The sequence below is a fragment of the Ceratosolen solmsi genome, unplaced genomic scaffold (assembly GCF_000503995.2).
Source record: "Ceratosolen solmsi marchali unplaced genomic scaffold, CerSol_1.0 scaffold7, whole genome shotgun sequence".
Lineage (NCBI taxonomy): Eukaryota > Metazoa > Arthropoda > Insecta > Hymenoptera > Agaonidae > Ceratosolen > Ceratosolen solmsi.
This window is the reverse complement of record NW_011948413.1, coordinates 9,513,585-9,540,785: the sequence shown is the minus strand read 5'-3', so window position 1 is coordinate 9,540,785 and position 27,201 is coordinate 9,513,585. Positions and strand designations below refer to the sequence as shown.

The window sequence follows — 27,201 nt, the reverse complement described above, 5'->3', positions numbered from 1 at the left end:
CATCTCTTTCATATTAGAACTAGCGATTAATTAAAAAATTTTGAACTTCGTATTCAAATTGTTATTTAAATGCGAATGACAATATTAAAAACATTATTTTACATAGAAATTGAAATGTAACAAGTTATTTTAGCCATGCAAAAAAAAAAATTGCAAGGATTCTAATCGCCATCGATCTCGGCAAATTATGTTTTAACATGTAAAACAATTTACTTTTTTATATTATAGAAGATAGTAATATAATATTTATTTGCACAATGTATAGAGATTTTAGAAGGAGTTAATTTGAAATTTCATATATAAGTATTTCAATAAATAAAATCTACCTTTTTAGATGTATTATTTTAATTAATAAAATAATTTTAAAATAAAAAAAAAAATAATAAAATAAGTTTTTATTGATCTTATAAACTGTAAATTATAATGATCGATGACGATTCGATGGATAATTCAATACATTAAAGAAATATTAGTATTTAAAACTCATAATATTCATTCAATGTATTGTATTTATTTCACACAAACACAACCACACACTTCTAAATACACAGAGTAAGATCATTTTTATTTCAATATTAAAAAAGAAAATGATATAGGAGTATATATTTTCACAAAATTTTTATTAACAAAAATTCATTTAATGCAATAAACATATAAGAAAAAAAATATAAGGATTATTATAATATCATAATTGCTAATTGAATATCTTCTGTTATTGATAAAGCAAATAAAAATGTTGCAAAATATATAATCTTATTATTTCAAAAGTATATTAATTTCATCACTGTCATGTGGAAATGCTCTGTGACATTGTCAACAAATTTTTCTTAATAAAGTCTTCAATGGATTATAAAAATAATAATTGCCACGTTATCGTATCTTTTTACTTGATTTTATAATATGTTATCAAATTTATATAAGAAGATGGAATGTCGATAATCTTATATTGTATACCTCAAGTATCAGCATCTATTAATAATATTAATTTATAAAGAAAAAAAAAAAAAAAATTGAGATTAAAAAATTACAATATTTTTCATGAATTTAGTATGAATGATATTAAAAATAAAATATAAACATAATAATATCAATATAAAAATATCAGTTTGATTTGAATATGAGTAGTAATTATTAGGATTGCTGTCTATATAAAACTAAAATATTATATATTAACATGTACCAAAGGCAATTTTAACAAGTTAATAAAATGCTGAATATAGTATTTGAAGTAAATGTATATTGAAAAGGCTCCACACGCACGCACACACGCGCACACATACTTTATATAACTTTACATAACTTTGATAAAAAATGAAACAAATACATTATTTTTTAATTCGATGATTATTTGAAAAACAATATTTTTCTAACTTTCTTTTAATTCACTGAATTACATTGTGGTTACTTTATTTAATGGGGTATTTTGTAAATTATTATCAATATTATCATAAGAACTATGATTTTCATATTTAATATTAATTGTTGAATATTTTTTCAAACCAATAAAACAATCCATAATGAAATAAAACCAATTCATAATAAATTATAAGAAATAATTTTCTATAAAATGTCTTGGTTTTATTTAATCTATATTTTATTCATTGTTAATTACTATAAAATGATATTCGTATTTTAGTAAGTAATAAAATAATAATTACAATTGTGTTTATATATATATATATATATATATATACACATTATGTATAAAATATCGATAAAGCTAGGTTGATTTAAAATTTTTATTATCAAATACGTTATTTAAAAATGCTGTATATGTTTTTAAAATTTTTTGAATTACTCGAAAATGTAGATTTATCTATAAATTTATATATAAATGCGCAGGAAATAAAATTTGTAGAATTTAACATTTTCTTATTTAATAAAGCGATTTAAATAAATATTAAAATTTAAAAGTTCAATAACAAAACTAAAATTTTGATTGGTGTAAAAGTAATTAACATAATATATGTTATATTTTAATTAACGATAGAGTGTAAATAATTACTATTGTTGAATTTGATACTAAATCATAACTTTAGTTTTCATTAAATAATTTAATACAAATTGAAAGCGTCGTCTTATAAATAGAATAATTAAATAATTTTTTGGATAAATTGTTTTGAAATATATAATGATTTTAGAGGATTTTTGTAAATAAACATTTGATATTTTTGTCTTACTTTGCATTTGTCACAACACTTTACATTTAAATTACAATATTATTGACATACCTTTTTATTTAAATAATTCCTATAAAAATCGACATTGTTGATAAACATTAGTGATTAGTACATTGGTATTAGTGATTTCAAATTTTAATGAAATTGATAAAAACATTGCCAATTTGTGATCTCAAAATTAAGATTTTTTTTAAGGTAAAATTTATGTTATTGATAACGAATCAATTACGAATTTGCAAAGTAAATTTATATATATTTTCAATTTGTTAGTGTTGTGTAGATAAGGTTTTTTTTTTTTTTTAATTTATTCAATAAGTTATGTTTGCGAATAAATCGAATAAGACAGTTATGAAATAAATATAAATTATGTGTTATTGAAGTTTATGTATGAATAAACAAATATAATTTATTTTATATTCAAAAGGTTTTGTTGTATTACTAATTATTTTTAAAACTTATTATACTATGTAATTTTTTTTATTTAACAAAGAATTTAAATAAATATAAATACCATTTTATGTAAAATAAGTTAGACTTAAATTAATAATTTAATGAATTTTTGATAACTTGAACAAATTTAATAACAATAAGTAAAGTGTAAATGGTGTAAAGTCATTCGATACACTACAAATTGAGTTCTGTGATTGCAACGATCTACCAATTTACTATAAAATTATACTTAACACTTGTACAATTTTGTATTACGACGTATGAAAATTTGTCAAATTACCAATGATATCATTGAGAATCTATAGATCATGCAACTTGCACTTACTGTAAACAAGTCATCAAAATTTACACAAAGGATACAAAATATAAAGTAGATGTAATCAAAATAGATTGTCATTCAATGTGTATGTTTATATTTATATTTATATACAGTCAAACTAGCGAATACGTGCCGATCATTTGAATTTATATAGAATATTGCTAAAGTGATTTTTATAATTTATTCACTATAGCTTATTTATTACAAACAGCAATAATTTGGATATCATTTAATAAAATATAATAGATATTATTATAGTGTTAATGAATTATGAAGGATCTGAGGGAGTTTAAAAAAATTTGAAATAAAAATAAAAAGTCTTTTGGCCGTTCAATGTAATGTCACAAACATTATTAATGTTTCGTCGCAATCCTTTGTGTCTGCTTACGATAATTGTAACTTTTCCTAAATTTGAACCTTTTTCTCTACAGGAGTACCAATAAAAAATCATAAAAATAGGTGCTGGTACGACTGCGTTCGCATCTCATTTCCTCTGCTTCGTCGTTGGCTCCTTTGGTATGTTTAATATGAAATATTAATTTTTTAAATCCATAATTATCATACAAATATATATGCGATCTAAATAAAAAGTAAATTTAAAACGAAAGCTTATTTAATATTACACCGACTAGTTGAAATATCTTTGTTTATTTATATAATTTATGTTCTTTATCGTAAGGAACTTTGTTTTGAAAGGTTATGTTAACGAGTCTGTACGACTAGTGTTCACTACGGTGTCTCATGATTAATGTTTACAATTTTAATTTATTTGTAAATTCTGTTTCTGCATAGATTAAGCGATGGGTCGTGTAATTCGTGCCCAACGTAAGGGAGCTGGATCTGTTTTCCGTTCTCACACCAAAAGGAGGAAGGGAGCACCTAAACTACGCTCCCTTGATTACTCTGAAAGGCATGGATACATTAAAGGTGTTGTAAAAGTATGTTATAATTATTAATTATTTACTATTGCATATCATGAGTGTGGATTTATGTTTGGAAAATCATTATCATAGGCTTATTGTTTTGTTTAGAAATTCAGTCCGTAGCTTAAATTTTATTGAAATGCTAGTGGTAACGTTACAAGTAGTAGTTTAACGATTTGATCAAATAAGTTATTTTTTATTATATATTTAGTATCTATGATCATTTAAATGACTATGCATATTAGTACAGATTATGGATTACAGATATTAGACTACAGATAATATTAAGAGTATAATTTTAATATTTTGTTAAATTTTTTTTATTGAGGATTTTTTCATAGAATTACAATGGATTGTTAAAAGAAAATTATTTTATATATTATAAATATGTTATTAATCCATAGGAAATTATTCACGATCCTGGCAGGGGTGCCCCTTTGGCTGTAGTGCATTTCCGTGATCCATATAAGTTTAAGACACGTAAAGAATTATTTATTGCACCCGAAGGCATGTACACAGGACAGTTTTTGTACTGTGGAAAGAAAGGTAATATATAAATTAAATCTTCATTTAGTATTTTACATAACAAAATAATTATGAAATTGTTTTCAAAGTTCAAAATTTGTAAGAAACAATCTTTTGATGTCTTCTAATTTTATTATAGTGAAATTGTTTTCAAAATTCAAAATTTGTAAGAAACAATCTTTTGATTTCTTCTAATTTTATTATAGTGTAAAACTATAAGTGTCATTAAAATATTATTGAAATTCGTTTTTTCTTTTTTTCTTTTTTTTTATATATATATACTCATCCTGTATATTTTATAGCTAACCTTCACATTGGCAATGTCATGCCAGTTGGGCAAATGCCTGAGGGTACAATCGTTTGTAACCTTGAGGAAAAAACTGGCGATCGTGGTCGGTTAGCTAGAGCATCTGGACTCTATGCCACAGTTATCGCCCACAATCCCGATACAAAAAAGACCAGAGTGAAGCTTCCTTCGGGAGCTAAAAAAGTTATTCCATCCGCAAATAGAGGTATGGTTGGAATTGTGGCAGGTGGTGGACGTATCGATAAGCCTATTCTAAAAGCCGGACGTGCTTATCACAAATTCAAGGTCAAGAGAAATTGCTGGCCAAAGGTTAGTCATTTATTATTCGATAACTAATCATTTTTAATAATTAATTAATGATGTCTAAGACATTTGAAAACCGAATATCTTTTGGGGAAAAAACATTTATACTGAAATCATTAATTGTATGTGGTATTTAACCCAAAGTGCAGACGTAAATACTTAAGAAATATTTGTATTTTTAGGTTCGTGGTGTTGCTATGAATCCCGTTGAGCATCCACACGGTGGTGGTAACCATCAACACATTGGTAAAGCTTCTACGGTTAAGCGTGGCACTAGCGCTGGTCGTAAGATTGGTCTTATTGCTGCCAGAAGAACCGGTAGAATTAGAGGAGGCAAGACAGACGCCAAGAAAGAAGATTAGACTATTCGCTAATTAATTTTCAACATCTATTATAATAAAAACATTGAAAAAAATACTCGAAAGAATACGTGTTATTCATTTTAAAATATCACTAGGGATCGCAACAAATGATTTCCAATACAGTAATAGAAATATTTGCATTATATTCACATCGATGACTATGTAAATATAATTGTAATCTCGAACATATCCGCATTGAAATTTTCCTCATTATTACGCAATACTAAACATCGATAATACTGAAAGTATTAAACGAATTTTTTAATTGCTTTTTTTTATTTCTATATACGGATACACATTATCGCCCATCGACATTAAAATAATGAATCGTAACCAAGAGTAATGGATCGACGAATAAAATGTGCATGTAAAATGCGCATATTAATATGTTAATTATTTTATTTCAATGATAATTAATTACTTGCATAGTAAAGAACTATTAAAAAATCATTTGAAGATTTATTATAACATTGACCCTTGTCAACTCGGTTTTGCTTTTTTTTCTTATTAGCTAACAATTCATTACGAATAAATGCTATAAATATTCATCCTTTCAATCCTTCTTAAGACTTGATACACACCCTTCTGCCCTCGCTTTATCATTAATTTTATCAAATCTCTCTGTGGCTATTGTTAAAAATATATATATATTTTTTATAGTTTTCAAATGCGCAATGCAAACAATTTAACCTGGCGATGTATGATCTAAAATTTCATAAATAAAAATTTGGGCCCTATACGATCCGACATTAACAATGGATCTCGAATTTTAGAATGAGACCCATTTGGGAGGGAAAATGGCATATGGAGTCGCTCCTCATTATCCCATGGAAACTGGTCTTAATATTAAATGCTCGTCCAAGCCTTATACGCGTTTCTTATCCACCTTCCATCATCCCATTTAAAAAGCTCTTTCGCTCCTCTCCCCCCCCCCTTTCCAACCCGCCGATTACCACAAATTATTATTAATAAATCATAATTTATCCTCCCTCGCGAGAGAGTCTGCATTCTCCTGTATTTCCTATGAAATGCTTTTATCGCGCGTCGTACGAGCATGTATCCTTTCTGCAATCGACATCAATAACATCCCGATGCATGGATCAAGGCTCGGCCAAAGAGACGCGGGACACCCGGACGAGCGGTCCATCTACCTTGCGATTAAAGCGAACCGTCCCTTGCGCGTCCCACGTCTCATCCTTAGCATTGGCAATGTGTGGCCCGAGGATACTGGAACCCTCGCTCCGAACGCCCCCTGGGATTTGAATTTTAAATACGGCCCAGGTTAATAGGGACGGGAGGACACGGATAGCCGACGTCGGTCCCCTTTTGTACCAAGGATCTGCGTATAGATTATGAATGTATTGCGGTTGATGGTGAGGGGTGGGGTGGGAGAGACGGTTGTTCGCCGCTGTTCTTCTTAAAGAAGGTAATGTCGATTCCACCGCCACCGTCGCCGCCACCGTCGCCGCCACCGTCGCCGTCGCCACAGCCGTCGCTGGGCGTCGCTAAATTGTGAAGGAAGCCTAAATAGCTTGACAGTAGAACGCTCGGAATCGAACCATTCCCGCGGTTCCATTAGGCATCTCTTGCGCATTCCAAGCAACGCGGCCTGACAGTGGCACTTGGCACTGGCAGTAGTAGAACTGTAGAAGTGAGCCCGCGAGGCGTAGTAGGCAGGGAAAGTGTGCGTGGTATTGAGGAAAAGTCCCGTTAGCTGTGTGTATTGGAGCGAAGTAAGGTACGAGACGTCGATTTAGTTAACGCGATTTACTACAAAATCCGTCCTCACGGCTTATTTTGCCAATTAAGCCCGCAACCCCCGTGACCTCTTTCCATCACCGTCTTTTTCGAGATTCGGTGATAAAACGACCCTGGCGGCAACCTTTGCCTTCTAGTCTGCGCGCTCTTAGCGTGCACGCGCGCACCTCCTTGAGCGATTGAACGCGAGCGAGAAAGAGACTCAAGTGCAAGTAATCAAGCAAGCAAAGCAAGCAAGCAAGAGAGAGAGAGAGAGAGAGAGAGAGTGAGAGAGCGAGTGAGTGAGTGAGTGAGTGAGTGAGCGAGCGAGCGAGCGAGCGAGCGAGCGAGTGAGTTAGAGAGCGTGAGAGCGCGTGAGAGAGAGGGAGAGGGAGCAAGCCCAACGCCATCGATTTCGCGTTTGTCAGAGATATTCAGCGTTGGCCCGGGACCACGTGATAAGCGGGATCGAGTCACGGGATTTCTCTCCGATATTCGCGCCCTCGAACTGTCCGCGACTTTTTACTCTCGCGATCCACCTACGTACGCCAACGAATAAAAAAAGTTTAGTAGTGCAATCGTAAAACGGAAGTTGCAGGTCAGCCATTTTACTGTTTGCTACGCGACGCACGCGCGCGCCTTAGCTTTAGTATATGCGATGCCTCGCTTATATGCTTTAGTCAGCCATTTTTCTCACTCCTCTCCTTGCCCCAACATCCGACACACACTTACGCCGCCCATTTCTATGCGCGTGTATTCGTACCTTCTTACGCGCGCATGTATATGCACGCATATGCGTACGTGTAACCTTGTGTCGTGCATCCCTGTTACTTTCTCTCCCCGTCTTCATTGCCATTCCCTTCAACCCCTTACTTTTGACTTTTTACGTTTACTCATTTTGCTTGGCTTCGTTATTTACGGTTTTGTAGTTCCGCAACGTTGAACGCGAGCGCATACGCAGCTTCGAGTAGCAGATGGACTTGCCCCTTTAACGCTAAATCGGATAGACTCTGATGGAAAAGAGTAGGGTCATCGCGCTCATTGGATCGAGAGGATGATCTCCTAGTTATAAATAATTATAAATGGTTTTTAATGTCATCTCGGTACAAGCATTTAGTATGTTTCACAAAAGTCAACGTTCGATTTTTCATTTGATTACTACCGCTGTGATTTTCTGTTTATAATTTTGTTTACTTGTGGTTTTAAAATCCAAGATTCTCTTCCTCCAAATTATTGTGTGGTGCAATTTATGTGCAATTTATGTACATTATATATTTGGTGTTACACGGATTTTTGGAAGCCAATAAGGTACAAGTTATATTAAAACACATGAATATTCATTGCATCTTGTAAGTCTTTGTTCTGAAAAACTGTCGAGTTTTAAGGAATATCCTACGTATTCCATTGCTGTAATATTAATCCTACAACCGTCGCAATGGATTTCATTGCTTTATTCTGTGCATTACAATCTTTACATGCTTTAACATAATACAGGATAAAACAAAGTTTCATTACCTCTAGTGAAATATTGCTGTCCATATCCAATTGTATTCAAAGAAAATGACTACTTAAATGATTATAGAACAAAAATTGAAACAAAACAAAGAATAATAGGAAGAAAATAATCTCTCCATAAAGAACTCTTAAGAAAGCAAATTTAATGCAAGTAAATAATATATTGATGCGAATAAAGCAGAGGAAACTTTAACAATTAGCATTTATATCAAGCTTTAAGCGGTATTTTTTGTTTCTATAAGTACTACTCTATCGCTATTGTAATAAATTTGCATTCCTTCGATGCCTACTCAATGATACATATGTGCATGGATTTTCTTTCGTCGTCGATTACATATTCCCTCAAGATTTGTCGATATTTCATTATTGCTCCGTGGGCAGTCTAATTATTTTAATGACTTGCGCCATCGTGACAATAATTTCAGCGAGTCTGTATTACCATAATCGATTGTAGGATTTGCTCTATTGTAATTGAACTTTTTATTTGCTTTCCAAAAGCTAATAAACGAATGTAGCAAAGATGTATGGAAATTAAAGTTTACAATTAAAGTTTGTCAGAGCAAATAATAAATAACCGTACCAAGTCCACTTCGTCCAAGGCACATCCAAGTGATTTGACATGCGTTTACCTCAATTTTTGCATCGATAAGCTTTGTGAGAAGCAAGCCAGCAAAAATCCTGCAAAGACATTGAGGAATTTCGTGGCATATCGCCGTATTAATTAGATTTAAAAAAATGATTCGGTTATTATTGCATTGTCGTCGTGCTCCGTAAGCGCAACTTTAGCGCTCGACAAACAAAATCGAAGTAAAATAAATAGTCGTAACGAGCTTCGCTAGTTATTCGCTAGTACATGTGTCGTACGTAATAAGAGTCGGTTGCCACAAGTCGGTAAAAATAGTCGAAACGGGCGGAGGGAAAGCCGTGTGCGATTGGTGTACGTGAGAAAAAAGCTCGGTAGGATTTTCGCCACGGAGGCCAACTTTCAGAAATCCAACGTCGCGTTCCATATAGTAGTCGGCTGGCTGTCCAACAAGTCGACCGTGCATTCGTTCGCCAATGTGGCGCGAGCCCGTACTCTAGCGTAAGAGAGTCGAGCATTAGAAAAAGAGGGGCGATACGCTTCCTTTGTATGCCAAAGAGAGGCTCTCCGAGAGACAACGACGAGGAGTCGCGAGCGAGCACGAAAACATACGCGCGCACGCACGCACGCACACGCACACACACACACACACACATATTCGCGGAAGCGTGACCTTTCGAATTGGAATTTCCCTCCCCCTCCGCGCGACGACGGCTAACACACACAGGCAAAAGCGCACACCCGTGTGCACGCGCAACACACTTACGAAAAATCCGTCGATCATTCCCTTCTCTCATGTTACTTTTTTCTTTTTTTTCGCTTGCAGTGCGCACCGAGATAACGACGTCGTAATACAGCATTTTGGCTAGCAGCTCCCGCTTTATTGTCCTCGACGGCCGTTACCCTGTTTTTGGACATAACGAAGCCATCGACGAAAGTGAGAGGAACCTCAGACGAATACCCTATAAAGCACGTATTTCTTGTGGTGCTGTGTGCTAGTGCGGGCGGCAACGAACAAAAAAGTGCAAAGAGAAACCGATAGATAGATAGATAGATAGATAGATAGATATAGATAGATAGATAGATAGATATATATATATATATATATATATATATATATATATATATAGAGTGTGCGTGTGTGAGTGAGTGAGAAGAAAGACGAAGGGGAAAGGAAGAAGAAGACGGGCGGATATTTTATCAAGAGTTGAAGACGAGTTCCTACGACAGTGATACGAAATCTACGCACCGAGGCGGAGTAATATGAGTAATGCAGCCAACCAGAATGGATCAGGTCTAGAGCAGCAAGTAAGTAACTATTGCGAATGGCGTGTGCGCTTCGTTTACTGTTTTTTCGCATCTTAATTCTCACACGTGTTATGTGTTTTTGCATTTGTAATGGGCATTCGCGTATCTCGATATTGCTTGCCGATATTTTCCGCCCAGACGGTTATAGCGTAGCACCTGCCGTCCGAATTTCATTTTGGAAACGCCGCCGTGTCGCGGGCATTTCATATTATCCTTCCAAGCCTGGCAGCCAGCGCTTATGGAATATTCGAGTTAATTCGCCTTGACGCGTAGGCCAAGATACTTGGACATGTTTCATCGCTCCAAGCACGTTTTCGTTCATCGTTCGGTCGATTTAAGTCGAGCAAGTTTTCATTGACCAAGCAAGGTCTTCCCTTGCTTCAATCCCTTCGCTGCTCTTCCTTATTTAAAATCTACGATTTAACGATTTATTTATAGACTTATTTATAGGCGCACAAATATTAGCATCCTGTCTTCTTTTGCCATTTTCGTTGACACACTTCGGATGCTTTTCATTTTGCCTACCGCCGATAAGTAAAGTTAGGCTGCATTGTTGAGACGCGCGCATACATGCATTTTATCCGTTGTGTTGGTGATTGGTTGCATATGTACATGCCAGTCGCATTGTCACAAGCCCGAGCTTTTAAATATGTTTGTACGGAATGGATTATTGTCGAGCGTATGCAGTGCCATACGTCATTCGGGCAGTTTCCAAGATTTCGATCGAGGCTTGGGTCGACTTGTGTTTATTGTATGTGTTGGTGCGCCTCACCGATGATTCACACGTGAACTTCATCACGACTGTTCCGTAATGGCCGTCCCGTATCGAATTCGTCCTTATTTCCCATCCCGAGAACATCCAAATCCATAAGGATGTCTTATTTTGAAATTGAACTTACAACCAGCGACTCTTTTAATTTTCTATTCTTAAGCGGGATAATGATCATCGTTTCCTTCTTCTTTTTTTTTTTTCCCCCTTTTTTTTTTTATTTAACCTCGATAATACCGCTCGCTTGGTAGCCGTTGCGTATTATAATATACGACGTTTGCAAATAGATAAAAGGGTAGGCCACGTGGGAGATAACAATGTAAGATTTTTATTTGATTCATGAACGTGGAGCGGGGATGGATGTCAATGAGTCAGGCGAACACTAATTTAAATGTGCACAACTTACGGGGACTCGGGACAGCATTATCGTACATGATTATTGCCAATCACTCGTGTCGCTAACCGTTTTCATAATTATATCTATTTTACAAGTCCACAGTCCTTTTGAGACTTAACGCGAATTTGAGGGGAAAGATTTTTTTTTTTTTTATATATATATATATATATATATATATATTTTTTCTTCTTATTTTCTTATTTTCTTTTTTCCTTTAATTTATATAAACATTAACCTACCCGCTACTGGCTAAGATTGCCAAGCGGCGCGAAAATGGCGGCGTCCGATGTCGTGTTGCTTTATAAAATTCAATTTCATAATCTTATGACAAAGACGATCTACCCAAACTTTGATTGAATCGACTGAGGTAAATGTGTTTTATTCGGTTATCACGCTTACTACTTACTATCTCTTGTTATTATACTCTTCTAGTTAAGCGTTATCGAGGAAAAATATATATTAATTCAATTTAATGTAAGTAACAATGACATTCTATATCATTATTGAAATACTTAATGTTATTTTAAATTGCTAGTTATTTTATTACTGAAGCAACGTTCGTTTGTAGTATTTTTTGTGAATTGAAGCACTTGCCTCGGTCACCATTGATTATTTATTTATTTAGAAAGTAATTGTGAAAATTTCCCAATTTTATTGCACTTGCGGTTTAAAAAGCATTTTACATCAAATTGTGTAGTTTAATTTAAGTTTACTTAAATTTTAAGTTCTAATCGTTATTAATTGGAAGAGAATCCAAAATATCTGTCGTTTGGTTTTCTACAATAAGCAAAAATAAGAAAATCAGTAAATTTTATGTTGCTTCTAAACGTGCGTTCTAGTTTATTAATAAGAAATCATTTTCATTAAAGCGATCTCTTGTATTTTAAATATACTTATACTCCTCTTACTTGTTTATAGATAGCTGGTCTGGACTTGCAGGACTCCCGCCAACCGAGTGGGGGTCGCTACATTCCACCACACCTACGAAACAAACCTGCAAGTGTGTATTAAAATATTTTAAATCGATTTTATTATTTATAAATGGCTGAAGCGTTATACAACTATAAAAATATACTCGTTTTAATAATCAAATCATAGTTAAAAACTTATATTAATATTATTACGAGTGTCAAATATTTAATAAAAAATAGCCAAACTGTCGAGGGTTTATCAACGTTTTAGTTTAAGTTTTAGTATTACATTTTATACATAATTTTGCTATGATATTATTTTATATAATTTGGACATTTCCTGCTATTGTTCAGAATATAAATTAGAATGAAACTCGCTCAGGTGCATTTATTTGATACGAAAACTGCGTCTAACGAAAATTGATTAAAAAACCAATTTTGTCGATAATTTTAAGAATGTTTATAAATTGAATAGACAATTGATGCATTTATAGAAATTAGATTTTGTTTGAATTTTGAAAATGCTTTTTCCTTAATTTAAAAGAGTGTAAAGTGTTTGTAATTACATCTCATTAATTATAGATTTTGACGGTTAAACCATACGACTAGAATACATTCAACTAGAATTGTAGTAGAAATATTTTAGAAACCATACTGTATATATATAATATATATAAAATTTTATAAAATTTAAAAAAAAAAAGTTTTTATATTAACAATTGTATATTAATTTTAAAATATCTTCCATCAGTGCTGAATTAATAATAGATTCTAATAAGGAATTAATTAATTTTATAAGTGTGTACAATTATACATAGTTAAATATATTATGAGATAGGAGATAATTGGTAGATGAAATTACACACCTATCATTGTTCATGTTAAAATGTGTAATAAACATGAATTTGTAAGTATCAATGTTAATCGAATACATGATACTTATACATTATATTCTAAATAATTATCCGATAGATGTGCAATACAATAGAATATTTTAATATTTAGAATTGTGTTAGAATTTACAGACACTATACAACAATGATTGTGTTGAAATTATTCATCGAAAGTTGAGATCGAAAGTTGAAGAAGTGCCTGCATTTTGACTCGATAGTCTGCTGCACATTTTGAATGTTTCAGCAATATTTACAATGATTTATAATGAAATTGTATTACAATTGTTAAAAGGAGATTTGATAAAAACAAAGTAATCGCATCTTACCTCGATGCTGATCAAAATTAAAAAAAAAGCTCTACTAAGAATATGTATATCTGAGAATCATTAGAAAAACCCATTACTAATAATAACGATGTTAGATTCGTTTTCAGACTGCCCTCCAGGTAACGATCGTATTCCTTCATCGCACTCCCGCTTCTCGGACCGAGACCGAGACCGAGACCGCGGCCGTGGCCTAGGCGGAGGTGGCTCCAGCTACTCTGGGATCGACTCTCGTGGGCGCAACGACGCGGATTTCGGTAATTTCGGAGGTCGCAATCGACGCCAGGAGAATGGTCGGGACTACCGTTATGAACGCGATGGCGGACAGGGTGGCGGGAGCGACAGATGGTCAGATCAGCTGCGTAGCAACGATCGTTGGCAAGAGCAGCCCAGAAATGATCGAATGTCCAGCTCTGGTAATCACTAATTTTTATTAATAACAAAATAAGAAGAAATGTAATTAGGCGATATCAAGTTCTTGACAAGCGACACTGTCGAGCTTTTACGTCTATTGCTTTTGATTGACCAAGCACAGGTCTTTTCTTATAAATCACTATTTATTTATAAAAGTCGGATTGTTGTTGCTCCGCTTGTTTGGGTTGAATTATTAAACAAATATATGAATTTACGATCTTGCCACGAAGATTATTTATTTCAGTGATTCGCCAACTGGTCTCTTTTATTCTTGTTTTTTTTTTTTACACGCAAACTAATATAGTTATTTCAATCTAATTTAATAATTCTTTATTAAATAAGCAATCGTTTGTTCATTTGTCGAATAATAAGATTTGTGTTTGTTACTTTGTAAATGTGTTATTGCAATTGTAAGGACGATTTCATAGAAATACTCATGAAATGAAAACGCTCAACCTCATTCGGTAGCAATCAAGAGATATTCAATTTGTATTATTCGTTTGGTGAACCCCTGGCGACCTAATTAATTAATAAGCTCGCTTTGACTTGACTATCGTAACTGCATAAGATAATACAGCCAGACCTCGTCTGAATGGAGGAAAACGCAATCTTCTTATGGAATGTTATGCTCTCGAATATCAATGCCAAGCCTCCATCAGATATTTATGGTTTTAAATTATAACAATAGGTGGTGGGAGATGGAAAGACGACGATAGAAGGGGTGGCAAGTCCGATATCGACTGGACCATGCCGACTGCGAGGGACGAGAGGGCCGAGGTAGAATTGTTCGGTGCAAGAAGCACGGGAATCAATTTTAATAAATATGAGGATATTCCAGTGGATGCATCTGGCGATAATATACCGCAGCACATCACAACCGTAAGTAATTGTATCTTTCTGTAATTAAAAAGCGCTTATGAATGCTCGAGAGAGGAATTATTGTTATCATTATAATTATACCGGGAGAGCATGAGTTTATTAAATGTGCAGTTGATTTGAATCAGTGTATCAACGAAACATTTTGTTGTTGTGTTACTTTTTTTATTTTTTTAATTGTTTATTTAAATTTACGTTTTTATTTAAAGGTCGATTTAGTTATAATTTAAAATGTATTAATTGGCATTACATTTTTAATGATTCGTTTGAACGAGAAGCGATATAATTGACCATATGTCATATAAGTATAAATTCAGAGTTGAAATTTAAGTGCTTTGAATTAATTATGACTGTGGAATAATAAGAACGTTTTTTGATTTGAGAAATGAGTTACAATTATAACCGTGTTCTCAGTGTACAAACGTAACAATTATTTCTAGTACACATTTTTTTACAAAAAATAATTTCAATTGTCAATGAGCGCTTGACTGACTACCAATATATTCAAGATGCGAAGTAATCATAGTCATACCTTGCTTCATTTTAAAAATTGTGCTTCTTATTATCAGTTCGACGATGTTAAGCTGACGGAGATCATCAAGAATAGTATAAACTTGGCCGGCTACAATCAACCGACGCCTGTCCAGAAATACGCAATACCAATTATTATTGCCCGGCGTGACTTGATGGCTTGTGCCCAGACGGGCTCTGGTAAAACGGCCGCCTTTCTCGTGCCGATTCTCAATCAGATCTACGAGAGTGGACCGCTGCCAATGCCGCCCAGTTGCGGCGGGCGGCGTAAGCAATATCCCCTGGGTCTGGTGCTGGCGCCCACCCGCGAGCTCGCTACGCAAATTTACGAAGAGGCGCGCAAGTTCGCCTACAGATCAAGAATGCGCCCGGCCGTCGTCTACGGGGGCTCCAGTATTACCGAGCAGATGCGCGACCTTGATCGCGGATGCCATCTCCTGGTGGCCACACCCGGGCGACTTAGTGACATGCTGGAAAGAGGCAAGATCGGCCTGCAAAATTGCCGGTACGTTGTTGATGATATTGCATTCTGTACGATTTATTAATATCTGTACGATTTTCATAATAGTCGTTTTAGGAAATTAATGAGATGGACGATAAAGAGAGCTTTAATCTTGTTAGTTTTGTTTTATTTTTCGTTCGTCAATTTTGTTGAAAAAATTAATCGAATGCATCTTTCATGCCGAATATTAATCGGCCATTAGCTATTATTATTGAATTAAAAATTACGATAATAATACCAAGTGACAATCTGTAATAATATATTATAAAATAGATATTGATGTGTAATCACATTATACTGATGTGTATTATTTTATTGCAGTTACTTAGTACTTGATGAGGCTGATAGAATGCTCGATATGGGTTTTGAACCACAAATTCGAAAAATTGTTCAAGAAAATAATATGCCTAGAACTGGTGAAAGACAAACTCTTATGTTTTCTGCTACTTTTCCCGAACAGATTCAAGTACTGGCAAGAGATTTCTTGAGTAATTATATTTTCTTGACTGTCGGTAGAGTTGGCTCAACATCAGAGAACATTACTCAGAAAATTGTCTGGGTGGATGATCCAGATAAACGATCATATCTTCTCGATTTGCTTGAAGCGACTGACTTACAAAATCCCAGTAAGCCTTTCAATTTATATACATAATAAACTTAACATATTTTATTTTTATTTTTTTCCCCTTAAAAAGAACTTTTCCCCTTAAAAGAGATTAAAATCTTCATTCGAAGGTTGCCATCAAAGTAAAAATAGATAAACTTGAAAGTTAATTTATTGTATTTTGTAATGTAAAAATAATATATATTAATGTTAATAATTATACCTTTAATTCTTATACAAAATGTATAAAATGAAAATTTATAATTCACAATCTAATGCAATAATGTAAATATTTTTAAATATATATTTTGTAAAGAATTGTAGTCAATGTAACATCTATGTATATATATATATATATATTAAGTTTCAAATATTTCTGTATGTGTGGGTGTGTGTGTGTGTATGCGTGCGTGCGTGTGTGCGTGTGTGCGTGCGTGCGTGCGTGCGTGCGTGCGTGTGCGTGTCTGTTGATAAATAACAAAATGCTATGTTTAGAAGCAGGCGCGGGATCACTGACATTGGTATTCGTGGAGACAAAGAAAGGAGCTGATATGCTAGAACAATTCCTTTATAATTTGAATTTCCCCGTCACAAGTATTCACGGTGACAGATCTCAGGCAGAGCGTGAGGAGGCATTACAGAATTTCCGTGAAGGGAATACACCAATTCTGGTGGCCACTGCTGTTGCCGGTCGTGGTTTGGATATTCCTCATATAAAACATGTCATCAATTTTGATCTTCCAGGCGATGTCGAAGAATATGTTCATCGTATTGGTCGTACTGGACGTATGGGAAATCTTGGTAAGAGCTCCATTAAATTATAATCGCTTGTTAACAAACTAATGAAGGTATCATTACTTCTTTCGTTAAGTTTATTGAGCTTTTAGCGAAAATTTAGAATACTTTTAAACAGAATGTTCCAGGCATTTAGAATAGTTTAAATCGCCCTTTGTGAAATTTTCTTTTTATCATCGGTATTAAACTATAATTAATTATTCATTTTTTCTTAAAATTATCGGTTATATTTTTTCAAATGTATTAAAGTACATTAAATAATTAATACTTCTTTTATTTCAAATACATTGTAAGATAAGTCCTCTTAGGATATTATGAGGCATAATTTGGAGAAATATACATTGTATTATAATTATAATTAAGAGTTTTTTTCTCTACAATTTAGTAAAATTCAGATTTTTATTTATAATTGTCTAATTTCTATTATTTCTACAGACGCTCATTATAACAGAGATAATTAGCACAAGATCTAGCAATTTTGTAGCAAAATATTTTCACTTTGTGATTACAGGTACTGCAACATCTTTCTTCAATTACAAAAACCAAAATTTAGTGCGTGAGCTAGTATCATTACTTGTCGAAGCAAACCAAGAATTACCACAATGGCTAGAGTCTATGTATGTAGAGGGAAGACACGGTGGTGGAAGTAGAAGACCACCTGCTAAGAGTAGCAGCCGCTTCGGCGCTAAAGATTATCGTCAGTCGAGTGGCGGTGGACCGCCTGGGCGCAGTAATGGTCCGTCTTCTAGACCTGGTTATGGAGGTAAGACATTATTATGGTCATGTACAATTTTTCACCGAATATTGAATTAGTAAAGATCTCAGTAATTTTAGTATTATTAATTCGAGTAAGTAATTATTTAATTTGTGCCAATAGTGCAGAGTGCATTGGATCTGTTATTGTTGTGACTCGTAAATACAGACTTTCCATTAAATAATAGAAAATAATAAACAATTTTTACAAAAAATTTAGTATATTACTTCCTATGTATATATAAAGTTAATCTACTATTTTGTAGTAGTGAAATTGTAATGCTAATGTTGAGCCGATATGCGAGACACGTATTTAATTCATTTTCATCCTTAATGATATATTGTAATTGTTACTTTTAGGTAGTTACGGAGGTGGAGGTGGCGGCTATGGTGGCAACCACAACAACTCTTCGTATAATTCCAGTAACAATAGCAGTAACAACGGTAGTGTTGACTGGTGGCAGTAATTACGTGGCAAATAGAGGCATCAGTAAAAAAAAAAAAAAAACAAACGCACCGTCGTCATCAAGCTACTATTATTACTACTACTACTTTACATACAAATTCAACTATATGTAAGAAAGTCACGCGAGGCAAACACATAAAACGACATAAATACAAAACAATTAAATGGACATGCGCGATCGCGCTTAACTGATTTAAAAGAGAAATTAGAAATCGTATATTGAAGCGGTTTAACACATATATTATATGAATACACTCTTAAATGCAAATACTTTTAAAGGTAAAAAATGAATCACGCGCGCGCAAGACAGTATGTAAACATTACGAGACATTTTCAAGTAGTATATTACTGTCAAGACTGCTAGTACATATTACTACTTTATTTGTGGCAGTTGAATAAAATATCACAATCGCAATTACACTCACAACTCGATAAAAGATGATAAAATGATAAAAAATGTTGCAAAACCGAGATGGAATTAATAAGGCGATTGTTTTTTTTTTTTCGCGAAGACGAGAGTCTGACTGTCGTCAAAAAGTCTCGTTGCGCTGACTGGTGCACGTGTTAGTAGAATCAATAATCAAATAAAACATAACCGAGCGTCACTACTCAATGTTCTGGTATAAAGTGAAAGAGGAAAAAAACAAATTTGAGTTAAGCGACGGAAAGTGAAACTGCGTTTATTTAGCAGAATTTTTTTTTGAATTGTCGAATACTCGTGTCGAAATAATAATTGCGACAAGTGCGACTCGCTGTGACTTTTTTTCTAAGTAAAACGAAAATTTTTCGCTCAATATCGAGCACTTATATGTTTTAAAGAAACAAAAATATGATTCTTTTTCGAATTTATATTCAAAATCGACGAATGGTACTTTTGTCCTTTGCCGTCCCTAAAAATATTAAAATGGCAAGAGAAGAACAAATATAACAAAGATACAAGTACACAAGTAACATGACTAATTTGTCGAAATCTTTCGAAGTCGATAACAAAATACACGCGACAAATAGAAGAAAACAATGTAATAAGAATTGCAACGCGCCTTCTACAAGAGGACGATGAGTCGAATATAAATCCTAGACTTAGGGAGATAAAGAAGTAGCTTTCCTTTGCTTCTTCTTTGCTCTCTCTCTTCTACTAGTATTATTTAATTTTCCTCTTCGTAAATAACTAGCTAGCGGCCGACGTATTGGTTTATTTATCCATATGTCAAGCTCGATATATATTCATTTTTTACGCGAGACGCAAGGGTTAGATCTCAAATACGCAAAGTATACGTGAGAAAAAGAAAATAAATACAAAGATTAAAAGATGACAAACCGAAAATGATATCGATAAATAGTTGTGTATTTTGCGGTTTTTCTCTTATACATAATATACACGTGTGAAATCGTCGTTTGCAGTTGGATAAAATGTTCCACATCAAGCGTTCTAAGAGAAGAGCGCGTTGTTTCATGCAGCAAGTAAAAACAATATAATAAAAAACGAAAGGTTGCAGTTACAGGAGCAGCTTATATATGGGGAAAGTAAACTGAAAAAAGGGGAGAGTAAAAGAATGAGAATGAGTCCTGCGAGAGAATCCAGTGAACGAGTGTGAATGTTCGAATTATGCGCGATCGATGAACTTTTTTTTTTGCGGCTCGTCGCAAGCGAAAATACGAAGAGAATCCCGTGTGAAACTGTCAAGCATTCGCATTGCAATTTTTGTAACTGTATTTAAAAGAGAAAAAAAAACGGTATGACATAAACTATATATATATTATAAATAACGTTAAAGATAATAATCATAAAGTTAACGTACCGTAAAAGTAATTAAAGAACAACAAAATAATTAACAAAAGAAAATAAAAGACGACTGTGATATTGAACGATCTTGTGACATTCGATTTACGCGTTTCGTTTACTTTTTTTTTTTTTTTTTTTTTTTTTTTTTTTTTTTTTCCTTTCGTTTCTAAAGAAGACACCATAAAATGATAAGTTTAATACAGAAGAACATGCTCTAAAAAGGAGTAAAGAACTGTGAAACGGCTAGCCGAGATAGTATCGAATGTCTTTATTATTCGCGATCCACGAGCAGATAAATATAACAAATTTGAGTCGTTTTCTATTTAAAAACGAAGTTGAGAAAATTTGCGCGGAAAAGCGGGGTGTTAAAATAAATTGTACAATTAAATAAATAACTGTGCTGTTCGATGTCTCATTAGGGAGGGCCGAACGTTTATTACACAAGGCGACGTTTAAAGGGGATGGGAATTCGATTTTGTTTTATTATTATTATTTTTCATTTTTAAATATTAACAAAATAGATATTTAATTTTTTTACAAAATTGAGTGAAATAAACAATTTCAGTTTATAATAATAGTATTGCACCTGGCTTGCTGAAATAATATAATACTTGTTGCTTTAATATCTATCGGTCATTGTAAAGATATAAAAATAATAAAAAACATAATTAAAAAAAAAAAATAAAAAAAAAATGATAATAATAATACTTAATTATAACGAAAAGAATATATATACTCGGACATATATTCGTTCCAATCTCAATCGGTACGTAATCTCATTATACACTGTCAAACAATACTAGCAAGACAAATATACACAAATGAAACAATACAACACTGTTGAAATAATAAATAAAAAGAAGCAAGCTTATCGCTTAACCAAATAAATTATAGTATACGTGTATTTGTATTACAACGCGCGTTATTTATTTTATATTATACAGAGTGGCTCGTAAAAAAAATTACGTGAAACAATGCCGAGTTTTTTTTTTTTTTTTTTTTTTTTTTTTATAATTAGAAAGTACAGATAGACATGGAATTCGCCCGCTAGCCCACATATCTAATCGAGGCGTAGGAGACACGGATGTTGTGATCGTGCTCTTTTAAATTAGCTCCATAAGGCGTCTAATCTTCGAGAGAGGCGTTAGTACACCAGAAATACGCGTATTTAACCATCGGACCTCTCGACCTTTACACATATATGAGCAGCTCTTAATATCGTTTATAGTGTCGTTTGAGTATTCGGAGTTTGTAGTAACACTGTATTTTCCTACGGCCGTGACGTAATCTTCAACTTTATCGATCAATCCAAAATACTTGTAAGCACTCAATGCTAGATAAACTTTGTTTCTTTTGTTTTCTTTGAGCAGCACTGATCTGCCCATTTTATAAATCCAGTCCTAACAAAGCAGCTTATCTATCTCAGTCGCGCCGACGCAGATATCGCATGAATTTATAAACCGCTCAATACTGTTGTATAATAATTCTATCCCACAACGAGACAGCCATAGTCGAATAATCCGTATGATAAATTAAAATAATAAATGGGCTGAATGGTCAAGTGTATCAGACTCGAGGCTAGCATTGGAAAATATTTACTTGGAGAAGGGGGGGGGGGGAGTACCGTCGCATCAGGACTCGCTACTGCAACCAAATTGTGGCAACTTGTATCTTTGAATAAGTCATAAGTTAACCGAATAAAATTTGTTAGTGTTTAAGTGCGAGTGTTACGATGGCGTGTCCATTAACTAAGCAAGTTTCAGTGGTTCGGAGTAGAGTTATGTCCAATCAGTCCCTTGTGCGTACATCGCAATCGTCATTTCAGCATCAAAGATAATTCATTCATCCTAATTGCCATTCAATCTTAAATCAACAAGTGTTTTTCTCGTTACAAGTGCGTAGTCTCATTCCTTGAAAATGCACAAAATTCTAACGTTTCCTCGATACTCAAATTATGGGATATTATTTATTGCGTTGATTTAACCACACTTCTTGAGCATATTCTGAATAAGCTCGATACACATTGATCATCAAATTGGTAAATAATATCCTTTTTAAGGGCAGAAAGACCGTTTTTTAATATTGGAATTAGTAGTTATGGTATCATCATCGTTTGGCAATTTCTTTATGTCTGAAGTAAAATTTCTACCGGACGTGTCAAGTCTAGGCAAAACCATTCTTTTAAAGATCGATAGTACGAAGAAAAAGTGTAGAATGATTTAGCGAGAGGTCGGCTGAAGATGAATATATTATAGCGCTTTAAGGGTATGCATAAGCTTCGTCTTCGTATAAAATGTTTGTATTATTTATCTTTGGCGTCTCTTGGGCAATTCATTGGAGGAAATTCGTTGCTTCGGTTCTTCGTAAACATCATTTGTCTTTAAGAAAATAGCAAATAATTTCTTATTTAAGCCATGTTTATGATTTTACAGTTGAAAAGCGGCTCTAATAAGCAAATTATCGTTAAAAATGCGCCTCTACTCGATCAGCAGCCCATATTTTATTCTATTTTAAATTTCATAATATTAATGAATATGCGCAGCAATTTATTGTTTGTCACTGTTTCGTTTATCGCATCAGGCATTATCGTTCTTGAAGAAAACAATTATCTATTTCCGAAGCTTCGGGAGGTATTGTCGAGTTAAGATACATACATTTATTCATAAACAACAATGGCTTTATCATTGTATTGTAATAATATTTTTCATTTTTACTTAATTGTAATATGTAATATTTGTCCTCAGTAGTTCTGTTATACCCTGATTTTGTCGATTCGGATAAAATTTAATGGTCCTTTCAACTTTTACCGTTTTGTACATGGAGGTTTCTCTCACAATATTTCGAAACATTTTTCTCGCTTTTTTCCATTTTTTAGCGCGTGTTCGAACATTATTTTACTTGGCGGTTTAGATTTTAAAGAGAAAATTATTGATGAACGAGCATAAGATATATATCGTTGGAGTCATAGTGTTATAATTTTTCAGATTATCAAATACTGACATAAGGAATTTTGTATTGCTTGTAATTGACGTAATATTTTAATGTAACTGATATTACTAATATCGTTTAGTTAATAATCAAAATTTTCTTCAAAATAAAAGCAAAGCATCTACAATCTTGCAGCGAAAGCGGAAGTTTATCTAATTATACACAATACATCAAGTGCTCAAACATTCTATCATTACTTAAAAATGACAGATAGCGCAACTTATTTCACGTTCGCGTTGTGATCGAAGCAAAATATAACAATCTGTATTGAAATAAATCTCAATTATAGATCATAACTATATTTGAGCAGTAAAAAATTTTGGTAGCAATATGAGTGGAGAAAATTTAACAAATTAGCCCAATTCACTTAAAATTCATATCGAGAATGCGATTTCTCAAATTTCTCAGTCGAACATATTTCTTCTTTTTTATTTCCCCCTCCCAAATTGTTTAATAAATATCAATTTAATGAATATAAAAACTATTGTTTAAATTAAAGAAACAAAATGTGGAAAAAGAAATAATAAAGGGGGAAGTATGAGGAGTACGAGATCATTAATTAAAATGCAATAGTACTCGTACTGTTTTACGTAATTCATGCGACGAAATTAATTAAAATGGATTTATTCTGAATCCGTTTAAATTGAAGACGTTTTGAATGGTAAATTATATAAATCAATCAATTTTAATCGGGCATTTTTAGCAAAGTAATTTATCTGTAGTTCAATGTAAATATGTGTAAAAAAACAACAACAACCAAACATTTTATTTAATTAAATTTTGCAATCTGATACTTTGCGTACCATGAAGATAAATTGACTGTCTATACATCGAAGAATTATCGATAACGAGAAATTCATGTAAATCGATAAAATTTAATTCTCAATCCTTAAGGCATAATTGAATTGTGAGACGGATTTATTTTCTATTAATAATAATAACGATAAAACAAAAAAAGAACAAAAATAATAAAAAAAAAAACAAAAAATAAAACAAAAAAAAACAACAATTTCAATATAAATAATTTATCACTGTAAGATCGGTAAAATTGTAAATAATACGCATCTGTCTTCGCAAATTCGCAAGAAATTTTGCTACCTAAGGTCGGTGGTTGCAACCGCTATATTATACACATGTTATTTGTCAAGTAATATACTTGTGTGCGCTCGAGTGTATCTTAATACTTCCAGTTCTGTGCAAGTTTTGTCGGAGCAAAAAAAAAAAAAAAAAAAAAAGTAAACAACATAAGAATTCTTCAATTTTGTCATCACGAGGATGAACACAAGAGTACAAAAAGTCGTTGATTGCTCATATAGAGATAAATGATCAGAAAAATAAAATATCAAGAGAGACGATGAAAATAAATTCAACGGTTGTGGACCAAGTTGGTGCGTGCGATAAAATAATTGTCAAAGCCCTCATCAACGAGGAACAACAAAGATTCAATCTATTCCCGATTAAAAAATTATTTTTTTTTTTTTTTTTTTTTTTTTTTTTTTTTGTGACGTAATAAGGTGAGGAAAGTTTCTTTATTCATTGCGATTGTCGGATTTTAAATAGAATGATTAATGTATTGTTTTATTAAAAAAAAAAAAAAAAAAAATTTTGGAAAATTTTAAGTTATATACTTCAAAGTATTTGTATGTCGATGGAAAAATATGATTTAATAAATTTATTTAGATCCTATGGAATAAACGTTAATAATTCAGTATGTTTACCAAATGCTCAAAAGTTCTTAAAAATAATTTTAAATCATTAACGCTTATTGTATTTCAGATTGCAAATTTCTTTATCAAGTTGGCAATCGTAATGCGCTCTTTGCTAAACACAGAAGATTATTATTATCTCATCTAAGAATTTGGAGATGTGGTTTTGTAATAAAATATAATTGCAGGTCGTTAGGTAATTTGTTAGACAATTGCCCGGCATTATTGAAATTTATAAAATATAGAAAATTGTTAACAAACAATGCATTAGGTAATATTTTGAAAAAATTTCATATTGAGGTTAAACCGTAGGTTAACCACATATTTAATATGAACACATACGTGTGTAGCCCTCAATATATATATATATATATATATATATATATATATATATATATATATATTCGTTTCTGATATGGAAAAAGTTTCGTTATTGGGCAGAGGAATAAGCAAAGCTATTACGATTCACGACATCTAATTCTTTGCATTCATTACTCAATTGAATGGCTTTGAGAAAACAATTCGACTATATGTCCCAAGGTATCATCATCTGTCTTTGTTGTAAAAAGAATTTAATTGGCGTTACGGATGGTTAACGAGTGCTCACGTCGCACTAGTTCGATTGTTTACTCGGCTGATAATCCTTTGTACGGCGATATATAACAACGAGAGAGGCATCTTTGCATGGTGCAATCATCAATAAAACCTATTCGAATCATATTTCAACGTGTTCCGCCCTTATAATGGTTGCAGTGGTGGCAGAATCAATTCTTTTCCATATAGTTATACAGTATCAATATTAGTATACAAGCGATTGGAAAGGTCAATTTTAATCGCATTAGCCCGTTAGATTGTGACCACGTTGTGTGAGCCTTTTATACCCACGAGAATCGCTCTATTCGGCATTTATAATAAGTTTTGTCGAGTATTATTAGGTCTACAGCTAAATCCTCTTTGCTGAGGTTGTCCACCTGTACTTCTCTAACGAAGAAGCAGATGTTAATAGTTCTATGTACATTAGTTTTTGTTCATTTGAGTTCGTAGGGATTTCAATCGTCAATACATATAACTAGTTACATAAGACATGAATGAATCCTATTATTTAATATTAAAAGTAGCATTTTTATTAGTTTTCAGGCAAAGTCTATCATTGTTTCATAATTAATCATTTACATACTGAGAAATTAAATATTAAATATACTGATTGATTGGCAAGTTTTGTATTCGTAAAATTTTCGACGAACCATCAATTTTTCATATCTCTTTGCCAACATTTTAATCTTGAATATTAAGCATTTTCATTTTCACTTTATAATCTTTATTTTATGTTTACAACAATGAATTAATCAAGCAGTTATCTTTAGAGGTTATACGCATTTATGATAAAGAAATAAAATCGATTTGTTGAAATTTCTTAGACAAATGTAGTTTTTGTAGCGCAGAAAGCTACTTCCACCGAATAACATCAATCAGTGATAATATATAATATACACTTTTATTTGTATTACAATATTGTATCATGAATACTTAAAAAAAAAAAAAGAAAGAAAAATGGCACACACACACACACACACACACACACCACAGACTCCCTATCTTGAATTTATCGAATTTACGAAGTTTAAATTTTAAACAAAATGACGGCCATAATAAAGATAAAATTGACATTTTTGTATTTACGTCTCATTTTATGATGAATTTATACAGAGGTAAAAAAAAAAAACTGAATGATAAACATAAAGATAAACTTTTATATTTTAAATTTCAGAGAGATAAATTTTATTAATGTGTATACTAATTTTGAAGTAAAATTCACTATAAAGAAAAAAAAATCTGTTTTAATCTTGTTACAATTTTAAAGAAGAAAACTATTTTTGACAAATCGATTTTTTATAATTTCTAAAGCATATAACCCCTGAATAACATGGTACATACGGCCCTGTATAATACATATTTAGAAAATATAAGGCGCTTTTCC

At 32.7% G+C, this 27,201-nt stretch overlaps 2 protein-coding genes across 2 annotated transcripts; both read left to right on the top strand.

The window, feature by feature from the left end:
* The first annotated feature begins 3,372 nt into the window (after positions 1-3,372).
* RpL8 (ribosomal protein L8) lies at positions 3,373-5,431 on the top strand. Its single transcript, XM_011506150.1, has 5 exons — positions 3,373-3,465; positions 3,742-3,887; positions 4,277-4,418; positions 4,700-5,013; positions 5,190-5,431. The coding sequence occupies exons 2-5, from the start codon at positions 3,750-3,752 to the stop codon at positions 5,367-5,369; spliced, it is 774 nt and encodes a 257-aa protein (XP_011504452.1). The 5' UTR covers positions 3,373-3,465; positions 3,742-3,749; the 3' UTR covers positions 5,370-5,431.
* A 4,916-nt stretch (positions 5,432-10,347) lies between these two features.
* Positions 10,348-20,400, top strand: bel (ATP-dependent RNA helicase bel). The gene is made up of 9 exons (XM_011506149.1): positions 10,348-10,512; positions 12,597-12,678; positions 13,904-14,221; positions 14,908-15,098; positions 15,665-16,131; positions 16,450-16,754; positions 17,228-17,533; positions 18,039-18,290; positions 18,641-20,400. The coding sequence occupies exons 1-9, from the start codon at positions 10,468-10,470 to the stop codon at positions 18,745-18,747; spliced, it is 2,073 nt and encodes a 690-aa protein (XP_011504451.1). The 5' UTR covers positions 10,348-10,467; the 3' UTR covers positions 18,748-20,400.
* Positions 20,401-27,201: the final 6,801 nt, after the last annotated feature.

Excerpts from the sequence above, each read along its gene's own strand:
- bel (XM_011506149.1), top strand. The coding sequence starts at position 10,468 with ATGAGTAATGCAGCCAACCAGAATGGATCAGGTCTAGAGCAGCAA. Across the intron at positions 12,679-13,903 it reads CCTACGAAACAAACCTGCAA|ATTCGTTTTCAGACTGCCCT; the intron begins GTGTGTATTAAA and ends TAACGATGTTAG. Across the intron at positions 16,132-16,449 it reads ATCGGCCTGCAAAATTGCCG|TTACTTAGTACTTGATGAGG; the intron begins GTACGTTGTTGA and ends ATTTTATTGCAG.
- RpL8 (XM_011506150.1), top strand. The coding sequence starts at position 3,750 with ATGGGTCGTGTAATTCGTGCCCAACGTAAGGGAGCTGGATCTGTTTTC. Across the intron at positions 4,419-4,699 it reads TTTGTACTGTGGAAAGAAAG|CTAACCTTCACATTGGCAAT; the intron begins GTAATATATAAA and ends TATATTTTATAG. Across the intron at positions 5,014-5,189 it reads AGAGAAATTGCTGGCCAAAG|GTTCGTGGTGTTGCTATGAA; the intron begins GTTAGTCATTTA and ends TTGTATTTTTAG.